General features: G+C 41.8%; 1 pseudogene and 1 gene segment (V, D, J or C); both read right to left on the bottom strand.

Moving 5' to 3' along the window:
- Positions 1-300: 300 nt before the first annotated feature.
- Positions 301-881, bottom strand: LOC107400255 (T cell receptor alpha variable 10 pseudogene; annotated as a pseudogene).
- A 6,729-nt stretch (positions 882-7,610) lies between these two features.
- Positions 7,611-8,132, bottom strand: LOC121832155 (T cell receptor alpha variable 9-1-like). The segment is given in 2 exon segments: positions 7,611-7,945; positions 8,087-8,132. Coding segments are annotated over 2 exon segments (381 nt in total).
- Positions 8,133-15,218: the final 7,086 nt, after the last annotated feature.

The raw sequence follows: 15,218 nt of genomic DNA, 5'->3' as shown, positions 1-15,218 counted from the left end.
TGATATTCTGAGCTTTCTCACTGTTTCCTGACCTCTGTGGTAAACTGAAAAGGCTAACATTTTCTCCATCTCCTCACCTCATGGCGGCTGCCAGGATATTCTGCTTTCCTATACTGTTGTTTTTCTCTCAAAATCTATTAAAATTGTCCTCAAGCTTTCTTTTCAGGCTGTTTTAAAATTGTCTTTCTAATGAGACTAATAAGCCAAAAAGGGAAATTTAGTTCCCTAGTACAGTGTTAAAAAGACTGTTCTGTCACCTCTGCCTCCTTGAAGCCTCCAGGAGAGGTTTTGGTTCTGGCTTCAAGTATCTGTGGAGCATGGTACACCCACCACACAGATGTAGGAGGCAGTGTCCTCTAGCTGGGAGGCTGTGATGTGCAGGGTGCTATGTTTAGCATCTGCATCCAGAGATGCTGAATATCTTCCATTTGACTTTTTGTTCTCTATGTAAGTCATGACTGCCAGAGACACAAGACCTCTGCCTGGGTCTTGTCGGTACCACCTTAAGTTGCCAGCGGGGCTCACAGTGTAATTGCAATGAAGGATGCAGTTCTCTCCCTCCAGTACAGCAAGGAGCTTGGGAATCTGTTCCACTTGGGTCTTCCCAGCAACCCCTATTCAGAAAACAGTGTGAAATTACAGAAATCAAACATCCACACTTAGTAATTGTAGTTCATATCCTTTGTTACTCTCCACGTGAATCTCAGGTGATCTAGGAATAGGCCTATTTTCCTCCCTCCACTTATCCCAAGGAATTACATCTTTTCCCCAAATCCTAAGAAAATGTTTTTTGACTTCTTATGGCCCCCTGAAACCTCCTCTAACTTACACTGGAAATACAGCCATAAAACCACCCAGCAGGCACTCAGGTGCTTCTCCATTGTTGTTCTGCAGAAGTCTGCCCCCAAAGCTGCTGCCTATTTCATAGAAACAGTAACATAAAGGAAGGCTCAGGAAGTACAGCCAGCCAATCGGAGACCTGATACAAACCTCAGCTCCTGGAGACAGGACCAATGCCAGCACTGCCATCTTGGGGTCAGAGCTGGACTTGCTTAAGAAGTGTGGGTAAACTTTTTGTGGTTTCCTTTTCACTGCTGGCAATGTGATTCCTGCTGTAAATTCTTACCTATCCATAGAAACACAGTGGAGTGTCAATTAGATTTGATTTCAGGGCCTCAGTTCAATTCTAGCTCTACAAAGGACATTAGACAGGACAGATAATGTTTACTTTCCTCATCTGAAAGCAGATGTCGAATGATTTTTCAAGGTTAGAATAGAAATGATTCATGGCAGAGGCTAGTGGTAATGACTAGCCTGCGCTTAGTCTGAACCTAAAATGGAAATTCCTTTAGAATGTGAGTTTTCCCCTGTTCTATTTGTTACTGTGTCACCAGGTTTTTAATAAAAATGAGTTTTGTCAAGAAACAGATACATTAAAATTCTGTTTAAAAATAAAATATTTTTCTTAATTCTTTGACAATTTCACATCTGCATACAGTATATTTTTGAGTGAATGTTAAATTCTGCTCTCATGGTAATGGTAGGACTTTTAATCTGCCATTATTAGTTCAACAATCCTTTTCAAGACCTACTGTTGTCAAAGGCTGTCATAGATGCTAAGGATCAGCAGTGTTCTCTGCTCCTGAATTAAACACTGAGGGAGGAAAAGTCAAGGATCCTGCACAGGTACTGAAAAGTGGTAAGTGCTGAAGGTCTTGAAGATTCCTTTCTTAATGCTTCTCATCTCTCAGTGAAATTGAAGCCTATGAAAATGTGAAAGTTGTTTAGTTAAGTGAAGGTTTACTGTACATCTGAGATCTGATGCATAGACATGGAGAAAGCAAAGGAATGGAAACGTATCTTGCCTGAGAAATCAAAAGGAAACCAGAGAGTCCACTCATATAGGACAAAACGTGTTCCTAATAGAGAATTATGAGAGGTCAAGACAGTGTGATCACTGGTTTTCTGACAGTGTGGCCAGTCCACAGTACCCAAATATAACACTAATCTAAATCTCACTGTGAAACTGGTGGATATCATATGATCATTTGAAGAGTATAAGAGAAAAATGATAGTTGGGCATAGTGACTCTTGCCTTTATTGTCAATACTTGGAACACAGAGGCAGGGTTATCTCTGTGAGTTTGAGTCCACCCTGGTCTACAAAGAGTTTCAGGACAGTCAAGATTACATAGAGAGACTCCATCTCAAAGAAAGAGAGGGAAAGAGAGAGAAGGAGAAGGAGGAAGAGAGGAGATGGAGGAGGAGGGGGAGGATGAGGAGGAGGGAAAATAATGGGGTTCCCCCAAAATAGAAGAAATTCTGTCTGATTTACCAGGAAAGTGACCTGTCTCCTGCACAATGAGTGTCCCTCCCTTCAGCTCTTCGTGTTGCTGTTTGCATGTGAGTTCTGCTCTTCCTCCTTCTCCTTAAGAATTCCACAGGGCTTTGTAAGGGAAGGATTGCAGCTTTCTGTCACCTTTCCTGCCAAACCCTGTTAGGTCACATTATGCAGATGTCTTTTTCTCCAGCACATTTGATTATCTAATGATAGATAAGGTTTTAAATGTGGCTCAGTGGCAGACCACTTGCCTGGCAAGTTTAAGGCTCTGGGTTGATTCTCAGCACTGCAGGAAAATAACTTAAGATTCGGCCCCAGAGACTGCTCATTCTTTTAATAGTTTGTGAAGTTGCATGGTCTGGCATGAGAACATTTACATTTTTTCACCAACAGAGATTGTGAGTCCACACACCACAGGGTGTGCTGAAGCCAGAGGGATTCAGAGGCAGGTGCTCAGCACCTGTTGCCTCTCAGTTTGTGTTCAGCTCCCCCTGCAGTTTCCACCACTGTGTCACCCAGAGCACAGTAGTACACAGCCGAGTCTGACTCTTGGACCGAGGCTTTCTGCAAGTGGAAGGAGGTGGATCCTTTATCGAGTGTAGCTTCAAAACCTCGGCTGCTTCCCTTCGTGCCAGCTGTAAGGACTTTCAGGAGGAGCTGTAGTGTTTCTCCAGGATATCGAACATACCAGAAAAGAGCAGGGGATGCTATGGTTGTGACTGAATACGTGCAATTTATTGTCAGGAACCCGCCTTCTGAGATGGTCACTTGGCCTCCTGTTTGAGTCAGAGAGTTTCCATGGGTCCTTCCTAGAGTGCAAGGAGAGGAGAAGAGAAGAGAAAAGAGACAGAGAGAGAGAGAGAGAGAGAGAGAGAGAGAGAGAGAGAGAGAGAGAGAGAGAGAGAGAGAGAGAGAGTTCTGTGTCACCCTGAGGATAATGCTCTTAGATAACTTACAGCTAGAGACTTTGCTGTTTACATCACTTTACTTACCGAGTATGAGGAGTATTGCAGTCATGAAGCCTGGAGAAGAGTTCATCTTTAATGTCATCTAGAAAATGATCTTGATGGTTAGCTTGAAGAAATGTTAACTCAGAAAAAAAATGAGTCGGCTTAGATAAAAATCATGCAGGAAATGAGCCTGTTTTAGGAAACTGCACCCCCTGGTGGACAGGAATTGAACTGAGGATGGCTGTTACCCTGTGCCTCCTCCCTGATCTTAATAGTAAGGCATATGTCAGTATCTAGGTCCTTGTACATGTAAAAACAGATATCATCTTACCCATGTCAGATGGCCAAGATCAATATAATTAATGACAGAATTTGTTGGTGAGGATGTGGGAAAAGGAAAACACTTATTCATTATTGATGGTAGTGCAAACTTGTACAGGCACAATGGAAATCAGTGTAATGATTCCTTGGGAATCTACCTTATGATCCAAAAATTTAAACATAAGTGTAACAAATAAAGGGATTGAAGCAGAAATGAAATCCTTTCTGACTAAATAGGTTCAGCCTGAGATATATTATAAAGTGAATCCTGTATTTTTGGTTGTGAGCCTAGCCTTTAATGGCTGAGCTATCCCTCGATCTGGGCTACAGAGTGAGTTTCAGGAAAGGTGCAAAGCTACACAGAGAAACCCTGTCTCAAAAAAAAAGCGTGACTACTAGCAGACTTTCAAAAAAGATTAATAACGAATACTTTTTAAATTATTTTTAAAAATAGAAGTAGAATGAGGACTTCCAAATTTCTATGAAGATAGTATCATTGTAATATCAAAACAATGTAAAGACACAAAAGAAAAAGAAAACTGCCCAATATCTGGGAGAAACACTGGCTGTTTTTCCAGAGGACCCAGATTCAGTTCCCAGCATGCACTCGGCATCTCACAACCATCTGTAACTGTTGTTCTGGGCAATTTGATGCCCTTTGCTGGCCTCCACAGACACCAGGCTGCACACACTGTGGACAGACATATGTGAATGCAAAATATCCATACACATGGAATAAAAACAAAGATAGAGTACATATTACTTGTATTAGTTACTTTCCTATTGCTGTGATAAAATGTTATCACCAAGACAACTTTGAAAAGAAAGAGTTTATTTGGGGCTTACAGCTTCAGAGGGTTAGAGCCCATGATGGTGAATCAGAGGTGGCAGGCAGCAGGTGGATAAAGCAGCAGCTGAGAGCTTAGATATAGCTCCAGAAGCAGGAGACAGAAACAGGGCACACCAAGAATGACACCAGCAGTATTAAAGCTAAGAAGTTCTGCCAGGCATTGCGACACATGCCTTTAATCCCAACACTAGGGAGGCAGAGGCAGGTGGATCTCTTTGAGTTTGAGGCCAGCTTGGTATACATAGCAAGTTCCAGGACAGCCAAGACTACATAGAGAAACCCTCTCTCCAAAAACCAAACAAACAAATGCTGTGGGAGGTTTTGCATGCTGTAAATATGTATTGCTCTGATTGGTTGATCAATAAGGCTAACCTGTATTTTCTATCTGTTTCTCCCCCATTAAATCCTTCTATCTAATATTTCCTGCTGCTCCTACTGAAGAGCACTCTGGGAAAATGTGGGTGTGGTGGGTAGCCCCCCAACAGTACTTGTTTATAAGTAAATATTAGCAGTTAAGTGAAGGATAATCATTCTACACTCTACAGACCCAGAGAGGCCAAGTAACAAGGGGTACTCGAGAGGGATGATAGGATTTCCCTGGGAAAGGAAATATGATAGATTTTGTGGGTGGACTGGGGGCAGGTAGGGGTGGGAACAGGAAGGATCAGGTTAAGGAGGAAAGGACAGAGAGAGAGAGAGAGAGAGAAAGAGAGAGAGAGAGAGAAAGAGAGAGAGAGAGACAGAGACAGAGACAGAGACAGAGACAGAGAGAACCGAGAGAGACAACTGGAATTGGTGGGCATTTAGAGAGCAATATGGAAACCTAGTGCAGGGAAACTGCCTGTAACCTAGAAGGGTGACCCTAGCAAGGACTCCTAGTAATGGAGGATATGGAGTCCGAACTGGTCTCCTTGTAAACAGGCTGGTCACTCAGTGGTGGAATTGGGACACCAACCCAGCCACAAGACCTTCTACCCACAACCAGTCTAACCTGCAAGATGCTCTAGGGCAATGGTGGCTCAGTTTGTGGGAGTGGCCAACCAATGACTTGTTTAACTTGAGGCCCACACCACAGGGAAGAGCCTATGACCATCACTGCCTAGATGGCCAGGATCCAGATGCTGGATAGCTCAGAAACCTAGGGTAGAACCAAACATGACTGACCCTCACCCCCACCCATGCACACACACACATGCACGCCAAAAAAAAAATGCAGTGAAATGATTCTTAGTGGTATTCTGCTATACTCATAGGAACAGTGCCTAGCCCAGTTCTCATCAAAGAGGTTTCCTCCTGCTGCTGATGGGAGTAGATACTGAGACTCACAGCCAAATATTAGGTGGAGCTTGGGGAACCTTGCAGAAGAGGGGGAGAAAGGATTGGAGGAGTCAGTGTGGTCTAGGACACCATGAGAACACAGCCCACAGAATCAACTATGCAGGGGCTCATAGGGGCCCACAGAGACTGAAGCGGCATCCATGGAACCTACATGGTCTGTGCTAGGTCTTCTGCATACATGCTGTGATTGTTTAGTTTGGGTTTTTTGTTGGAATCCTAATAATGAGAATTGGGTGTCTCTATTTGCCTACTCATGAGCCCCCTTTTCTTCCACTTGGTTGCCTCATTCAGCCTTGATGTGAGGGTTTATGCCGAGTGTTATTGTATCTTGTGCTGTGTTCATTTGATAATCACTGCGAGGCCTGCTGTCTTCTGAAGGAAAACTGAGGAGCAGTGGATCTAAGGGAGAGGGGAGGTGGGGTGATGCTGTGGTGGGTAAGTATTGTATGAGAGAATATATTTTTTAAATAATAAAAATAAAAAATAGTGACGTGATTACACATTCTGTTTGGCACTGCCTCAGCAGATACAATTTGCAAACATTTTCTTCAACTTCGGGATTCTCCGTTCACTTTATCAATGGTGCACTTTAAAGCATAAACATGTTAGTGCTAAGACTATGGCTCAGTAGAGCCCCTGCCTTGCATTCAAGATGCCTGCGTTTAGTTCCTAGCACTGACAAAAGTAAAAAATAATTGTTACATTTTGAGTCTGGGATCCCTTTTGGTCTTTTGAAATACACTACAGAAAGGAGGAATCCTTCCTTCCATTAACATGTAAATACCCATCCATTTGACCCTAGTTTTCTTTGAGGACTATGAATCTCTTTGGAATAGTTGTCCACTCTATCTAATTCATAGCCTATATTAAGTTTCAAGTCCACCACAATCCAAGTTTCTTTCTCCAACAATGTCACCCAATTTCCCTGGTGCTTAACTCAGTCTTCTTCATTTGACCTGTTAACTGAATTGAGAACACTCATCTCTTCATCTTAACTCACTTTTTCCCCAGGACCAAAGCACCCAAGATTCAGCATCTTTTTTCTCCAGGCAGATCACAACCATAGACCTGTTGCACTGAAAAAAAAAAAAAACACTAGAAACAGAAGGAAGATGCTACAGAATATGATATATTTTGGGGCAAAAGAATGAAGGAAGCCAAATAAAAATGTCATGAACGTATTTCCTCCGAGATTTATACTTCTAAATTCAGTCAAATGTAAGAATCTTTAGGAATAACAAGTAAACCACTAGACCTAGAGAGGAAGGATAAATAAACCATCTCTTACTGTACTTTACCAGGAAGATATGGAGCATGTGCACCCTTTTAAGCCATGATAATTCCATTAATGACATGAGTTGGATTCCGGGGATAAGAATTATATGGGATGATGAACACATAGACAAATTTCAGCAAGAGATTTGCATTTAAGAAATCACAAATTCAGACAGACTAGTATGGTGGGTCATGCCTACAGTCCTCTGGGGGTTCAGGCAGGAAGAAAAGGAATTCAAAGCCAACCTCAGCTTCATAAGGAAAGAGTTCAAGGCCAGCCTGAGCTACTGGAAATCCCATCTCACAAAACAAAAACAAAAAGGAAATCATCGTGGTATGTGACTGCTTTCACTCATTCTGACCAAGCCTAAGTTAAGGCATGCTCACTTCCTGTTCTCCTAATGTGTTCTTAGTGTTAATTTGCATGGTTTACACTGCAGCAGTGTCTGCGTGTATGGTGAGCGTCAACAAGAGCAGACCTTCCCCTGGTCCCTAAATGAGTGATCTCAGACACACTCAGCATCAGGCCCTGCTTCTCAGAGTTTGTGATCAGCTCCCCCTGCAGTGTGTGACACTATGTGACTCAGAGCACAGTAGTACACAGCCGAGTCAGACTCTTGGACCGAGGCTTTCTGCAAGTGGAAGGAGGTGGATCCTTCATCATAAGTAGCTTCAAAACCTCGGCTGCTTCCCTTCAAGTTGGCCTTGGAGACTCTGAAGAGGAGCTGTGGACCTTCTCCGGGATACTGGACATACCAGAACAGGGCTGGGTACTGTTTGGTTTCATAAGAACAGTTCACAGTCAGAGACGTCCCTTCAGAGATTGTGACTCGACCTTCTGTCTGTGTCACTGAGTCTCCATTGCTCTCTCCTAAAATGATAAATGAATAATAACAATTATTGTGGGCCACCTTGGTGGTGATCTGTATTCTGCCTTGTAGGAAAAATTGTCCTTTGAATTTACATCAATATCATAGAACAAGACAGAAGCTCCACATGTCATTCCACTTACCAAACATTAAGAAGAGTACAATCGCTAGTCCAGGGAAAGAGTTCATTTTCTGAGCCACCCCAGTGTATGAATCTTAATTTCTTAAGTTAGGAAATGTTAAGGTTATAGGGAAAGGATGAATGTGAGCTGAGAATTAAACAGGAAGTACGTGTGTTCTAGGTAGATGCACCATCCCCTCCCCCGCCCCCAACCCCATTTTAGACAATTTGCTAAACTCAGAAGATTGTTGACCTATATTCTCAAAAGTCAGTGATGGAGTGCTACTCTGGGCTCTTTTATTTTGCCTCACACCTTGTAGCTATTGGATGATGCTTCTGTAATCTGAAGAATAGTTGTGATAGGCTTATTGGCACCTTGTCTGTTGTCCTACCTGGGAATGTCATTCCATGCCATTTCTAAGTTTCTTATGTAGTTAGTTTTGGCCATGTGGTAATCCACTGGAAAAATCACACAAGCAAGGAATGCCAACACATGTTTAATCACTACCAGATGACTTTGGAGAAAAGAAACAAGCTTTTTCCATTTTATTACCCTACATTGGACAGATGTCACAAACCTAAAAGATAGCTAACAGATACTTCTTAAATTAATAAATGAATGCTGTTTGTATAAAGGAATATTTGAAATAGCCATTTGTTTCACATTTGAAACACTTATCATAAGAAATTTAACTTAATAAAAGTTTTTCAAAGAAAAATGACAATTTTATATTACATATACATTATTGAAAAATTTTAAATATTATGGGATCAGTGACCAGATGTCTATATACCACAGATAGAGCACCAATGACAGACCAAAGTAATGATTCCACAGAAGTTTAACTTGGAGAACCGATAAGTTTATTTAGGTTACTTATAGAAGCATGGATGATCTAAAGTCAGTCAGCTACAGTCCTCCCCAGCATCTCACAGGTTTGTGTTCAGCTCCCCTTGCAGCCTCAGACACTGTGCACTCACAACACAGAAGTACACAGCAGAATCGCTCAGATGCACAGAGGCTTTCTTCAGGTGGAAGGAAGATTTACTCTTCTGAAACTCAGCCTCAAATCCATTCACTCCATAAACCACAGGGTCTCCTGAAAAGTACCTGAGGAGAAGTTGGAGGCCTTGGTCATGGTGCTGCTTGTACCAGAAGAGGTAAGGAGTTCCACTGTAGGAATAGTTGCATCTGAGCTCCACCGAGTCTCCTTCGAAGACAGTGACATGGGCATCAGGCTGGGTAACTGACTGTGCTTGGACATCTCCTGCAAAATCAATGATAAATCAGTAAATGTGATGCAGACTTTATGGAGAAAATATTCTTACTAAAATTCAAGTGAGAAAAACAGTGAATCGTGTGCATCTACAAACTATACGGATAGTTTACTCACCCAGGAAAAAATGTATCCCCAGGAATGAGATGAGGACTAGAAGCATGGCTGAGCACTGGAAACACCTCTGGTGCCTTTCTGGAAAAGCTTGGCACATGCAGGAAAGCAGCTGCACTTCCCAATTCTTGAGGACAAAGGGCACAAAATTGTCTAGACACCTTCCTTGTTTAGATAAAATTCTCAAACAAACAAACAACAAAACGCTGCAGAAGTGGTCCTGGTCCTGGGAACTTCCTGGCCTCTGACTGTCTTCACTTATCAGATGTTCTAAGAACTCTACAAGATGCAGGGAGGGACTGAGTTGAAAGTGGGGATCATCTGCAAGAATGCAGGCGGCTAGTCTGTGCAACGTCGCCCTCTGGCGGCCAGTGCAGGATAAAGACTGAGCAAATTCATATGTTCTTTCTGTCTACAGCACACCTCGTGTTTCTAAGCTAATCTGTGATATGTTGAGTCCTAACCTAATGAAAAATAGACCATGCAAAATGGAAGGGCAATTTTATTTTGAAAAAAAGGATCATATGATAAAACTATTAAATTTGGAGACCATTACCACTTGAGTATAAAAGCAAAAGCTGCAAGCAGCCCTGCTGCCTGAAACATAGTCAAAACCCAGAGAATGAATCTTTAATGTGTGTTTTGTTGACTCCTGGAAGCCAGAGAAAACTCTGCCTTCCCTGGCATTTCCTCATTAGCATTTTTGTAGAGAGCCAGAACAAAGGAAATCAATTGGAAGTTCAGAGTTATCCTTCTGGCCAGATGCTCTTGGGTCTGAGATATCCTTCCCCCCCCCCTCTCTCTCTCTCTCTCTCTCTCTCTCTCTCTCTCTCACTCACTCTCTCTCACTCTTTCTCTCTCTCTCCTCCCTCTCTCTCTCCCATTTCTTCCTCTCCTCTCTACCTCCACCCAACACTTTGTTTAACTCAGAACAAAGAAATCATTAGCAGTGTGTTTGCCTACAGATTCCTTCTTACAGACAACATCCACATATGCTCTTACTATTCAGAAGCAGTGCCCGGTCACTGTGTCCTAGGACAACCATTACCTATGCAGACACATTCAAATCAGACACCCTTGGCTGTATTATATAAGCCTTTGCTAGCAGTGAGCATCCAATCAAGGAAAGTTCTGGTAGGATATAAAGATAGTGACTTTGGTGAAAAGAAAGAAAAAAAAAAGGATACATAAAATAGTAGTCTAAAATGTAAACCCTTGCCTTAAAAAATGAAACAAGCTTATCTATTTTAAGAATTATGAAGATTCAGTGACTTCAGATAAGCAGAAATGATAATGCAATATGGAGAAAAGATAGCAAAACCCCAATATCATTTGATCTAAATAGTCCTGAGATGATACAGCATCAAAGAAACAATAGACTGGAGGAGCATCTGCAGATGAAAGTAGGCTGACTAATGAAGGTACTTAAAACACACACACACACACAAACACACACACCACACACACACACACACACACACACACACACACACACACACACACACCTTGAAAGGTTTAAGATTTAAGAAAAGAATAAAAGAATATTTACATGAAACATGGACTCCTTAGTGGGAGCAGCAATGAAGCACAGTCCAGAGAAACAGAAACCATGGGAACAGCTGGACCTAGACACATTAGTGTCCAGCAGTTTGAAGTGGGTGGATGTTGGGTAGTCTAATGAGAGCAGAGTTGATGGTGGCCAATAGCATGCCATTCTTCTGAAAGTTTCTTACTTGGGAAATTGCTATATTGCTGTGTTGAACTGGAACATTGGGAGGTACTATAAATAGAATACACACCAGAATAAAGAGAATTTAAAAACACTCTACTGGGTAATCGCCCTTAAATGACACATTTTCTCCATCAACACTTGTCTCCACTCCTCATAATATTTCTAAAACGGAGTAAGGGACAGAGCAGTAGACACAATTTCACTTAGCAGGAAGAAATGTCCCCCACCTGCATATCAATGCCAGGCTTTGTTTCCAAAGCACAGGACTAACTCTCCAGCTCTGTGTGTACATTGTTCATTTCAGTCCAAACAAACCAGGAAAGCAACAGCTGAAAGAAGAGCCTGTCTCCCTGAATCTTTCCTGGCATGACTGCTACACCAGGAATTTTACTTCAGTTTGGGGATGGACGCTTCTATGAAGCTAGGCTTTGTCAAATTTAACACATGAACTCTGCAGGGCAGCAATGGAGCCAGTACAGACATCACACATATGTGAGCCAGACACAAGATGGCAGTGCTCCAATGAAGCACGTCTTCCCCTTCCACAGGGAGCATGCTAGAGACTGATCCTCAATCAGGAAAAACAGACTTAGACATTTTCACAATGTAGTGACCCTTGACTGAACACATACTGGATGGTACTGTAAGTCCTATCAAGAACCTGTGGCTGGAAGCTCATAGACCCTACAGATAAACCCATTATTTTGCTAAATGAACACGGTATAAAAATGCATTTTAAGTGTGAATCTCATGAATAAGCAGGAAAGAATAGTAAGTAAGGTCACACAATCTCAGCAGCTTAAAAAAATAGCTCTCCCTCATATGTTTATCTTAGCCTGGTCTGTATGTGTACACATGTGAACAAATGTGCAGACTTCATCAGAGAAGGTTCTTTACCTAGGATCTCCTTGATGAAGATTCCTGTGGAAAATTACCCAGAAACTGCTAAGATAAGCAGTTAGCTGGAGGGGGTTCTGTGCAAACAAGCAGTTTAGCAGAAGCTAAGATAAGCTAGCTGGGACATCTTGACCTAAAAGTGAGTTGGGTAGTTTTCCACAGGGCTTCTCATCAAGAAGATCAAATTCTAGTCAAGCCTAAAAAAAAACTGGTTCCTGCAAGAACACAAGCTGGAGGATCCTCTGCACTGTCTTAACTTGTCACATTCCCCATTGGTTCTATGGGCATGTGTCAATCATTTCCTTGTCTTGTCCTAGGCGGGAGACACCGATGGTCTTTAAGACCAGAAGCTTAACTGAGTTTACTCTGTTGGATGTAGTTGGCAATGCAGTTGAAGATGCAGGGTTCCACCATTAGCCTGATGAGGATAAGAATGAAATGACTAATGCTGATAATAAAGTGGGGACCAGGTAAGAGAGACTGATACCAATTATCTGATCTATGTCTCCTTTCTTCCCTTCTTTGAGATTTTCTCAAACCAATCCCTGATTACTTGAAATAGAAACCATAGATTTCTCCTAAAGCTATGTAGAATCTTATTTGTTTCATCAAGAGAAAATCTAAGCCTCCTTGGGTTTCCAAAATTACTTCTGCTAGAGTCTACTTGTTTATCTCATCTGGATATGGAGTCTTCTAATATCCCTAAGTCCTTGTATCGATTTGAATAGATGTAGCCTCTATAGACTCCTGTGTGTGAATGCTTGGTCCATAGGGAGTGGCACTATTAAAAGGTGTGGCCTTGTTGGAGGAAGTGTGTCACTGTGGAGGCAGGCTTTGAGTTTTTTATGCTCAAGCTATGTCCATTGTGGTACACTGTATTCTTCTGCTGCTTATAGATCAAGATGTACAACTCTCAATTGCTTCTCCAGCACCATGTCTGCCTACATGCTGCCATATATTCCACCATGATGATAATGACTAAACCTATGAAACTATAAGCCAGTCCCAATTAAATGTTTTCATTTAAAAGATTTGCTATGGTCATGGTGTCTCTTCACAGCAATAGAAATCCTAACTAAGACAGCCTTGGTCCACTTGCTTACTTAATTCTCTGAAGTTTGATCACTGGCTATAAGGGCCAATGTTCCTATGGCTGTTGCCTGAGCAATACTGGCTCCAATCAGTGAAATGAGAAGAGGTATACCTCACTTCTCGAGTTGAAGCCTGAGGTTCATCTTAAATGTACTCTCTCTTCTTCCCCATTATATAAGTAAACCTGGGGCAGGATGTGAACTAGTTAGTACACATAGAAGGGAATTACTATTTTGGATGTCTTGGAGGAGGCACATTTAGGTAAACCATTTGAGCATGCCCACCAAGGAGACCAGAGGAGAAAAGTAATCATTAATCCTTCTATATTCTTTACCCTTGACAAGGTTCACCCTTTGTGGTCTCAGGGGCCATAAAGTATCCTGCTGATAAGAATTGACCTGGAGAGTGAAATAGCAAGCATCAGAGTAAAGTGAATCCTCTAAGCCAAAAGTCCTGGACACCAGACAGGTTCCAGTTCCAAGTAGGACCACAGTGTTAACTTAGGCTTTTCACAGTTACAGTTCTTTTTGTTTTCTGGTGCACTGATGGTCTGACTGGTCCCTTGCCCTATATAGTAGGGGGGGGGGGTTGAGGGTTCAGGCACAGCCAGAAATTCTGACCAATTCCTAGCTAGAAGTGATTAAGCAAAGGGTGAACCTTGTCAAGGGTAAAGAATATAGAAGGATTAATGATTACTTTTCTCCTCTGGTATCATCAAAAATACCTTCCAGTATCATGAACACTAATCAATAGAGGTCAAGGCACCCACTCATCTTCTCCATGTTCAATGAGATATGTAAATGTTTCCTTCAGAATTATAACTTGCCATCAGTTTGTGGACAACAACTAATAGCCTTGGCAACAGCCTGAGCTGTTTGGGAATTTGATTAGATATCAACCATTCCTGGTACTGGGAGTTCTAGTCAATGGCGAACAGTATCTAGTTGGGGCATTGTCTCCCCTATTATTTGGTGACTTTATTTAGATTTCTTCATATATGTATACATTTTAAGAATCTTCTACCATATTAGGTTTCCATACAACCCTTCAAATGGCCCTTAGTGTTAGTTGTCCTTCCCTATATTCTTCCCTTACCCCTTCCTCCCTCCCTTACTTCATCAAATCCTTCCACTCTGGTCTCCCCTCTGTCTCTCCATAACTATATATTCCATTTGCCCATCCTTGGGAGATTTTTAATTTTTGAGTTGCATCACTAAGTCTTTTATTTATGTTCTTTCTGTTTTTTTTTTTTTTACTATAGGTACTGAGAGCTTTATAGTTCCCTCTAGGATTACTATCAATGTGTTCCAGAAGTTTGATTGTGTTGTGTTTTCATTTTCATTTAGTTCCAGCAAATATTTTCTTTCTTTCTCGATTTCCTCTTTGACCCAATTCAGTAATGAGGAGTTTCCTCTCCATGGGTTTGTGTATTTACTAGGAATCTAGTTGCTGTTGATTTTGTTTTATTGTATTGTGATCAGATAGGACATATGAAGTTCAATGTTTTTAAATGTGTTAAGATTTGTTTTGTTCTATTTCCCTTCTCAGGGAGATCCATGCATCCCAGTCTTGAGCTCTCCTTGTTACTCAGTCTCTCTGGGTCTGTGGATTATAACATGATTATAGTCTACTTGACAGCTAATAACCCATTATAAATGAGAACATATCATATTTGTCTTTCTGGGTCTGGTATAACTCACTTGGGATGATTTTCTTCTAGTTCCTTCCACTTGCCTGCATTTCATGTCATTTTTTTAACAGCTAAGTAACGCTCCATTGTGTAAATATACCACAGTTTCTTTGTCCATTCTTCAGTTGAGGGACATCTAGATTGTTTCCAGTTTCTGGGTATTATGAATAAAGCCACTGTGGCTTGGGGAGTGTGGGAAGGGGAACAGGAAGGATCAGGTGAAGGTGGGGTGGAGGGGAAGAGTACAGGGAGGAGAGATGACTGGAATTGGAGGGCATTGGGGAGGTGATGTGGAAAGCTAGTGCAGTAGAAACTCCCAGCATTCTATGAGGATGACCCTGGTTAGGAGGAT

Source organism: Peromyscus maniculatus, chromosome 9 (genome assembly GCF_049852395.1).
Source record: "Peromyscus maniculatus bairdii isolate BWxNUB_F1_BW_parent chromosome 9, HU_Pman_BW_mat_3.1, whole genome shotgun sequence".
Taxonomy (NCBI): Eukaryota; Metazoa; Chordata; class Mammalia; order Rodentia; family Cricetidae; genus Peromyscus; species Peromyscus maniculatus.
The sequence above is the reverse complement of the archived record's forward strand: the minus strand, read 5'-3'. Positions and strand labels throughout refer to the sequence as shown.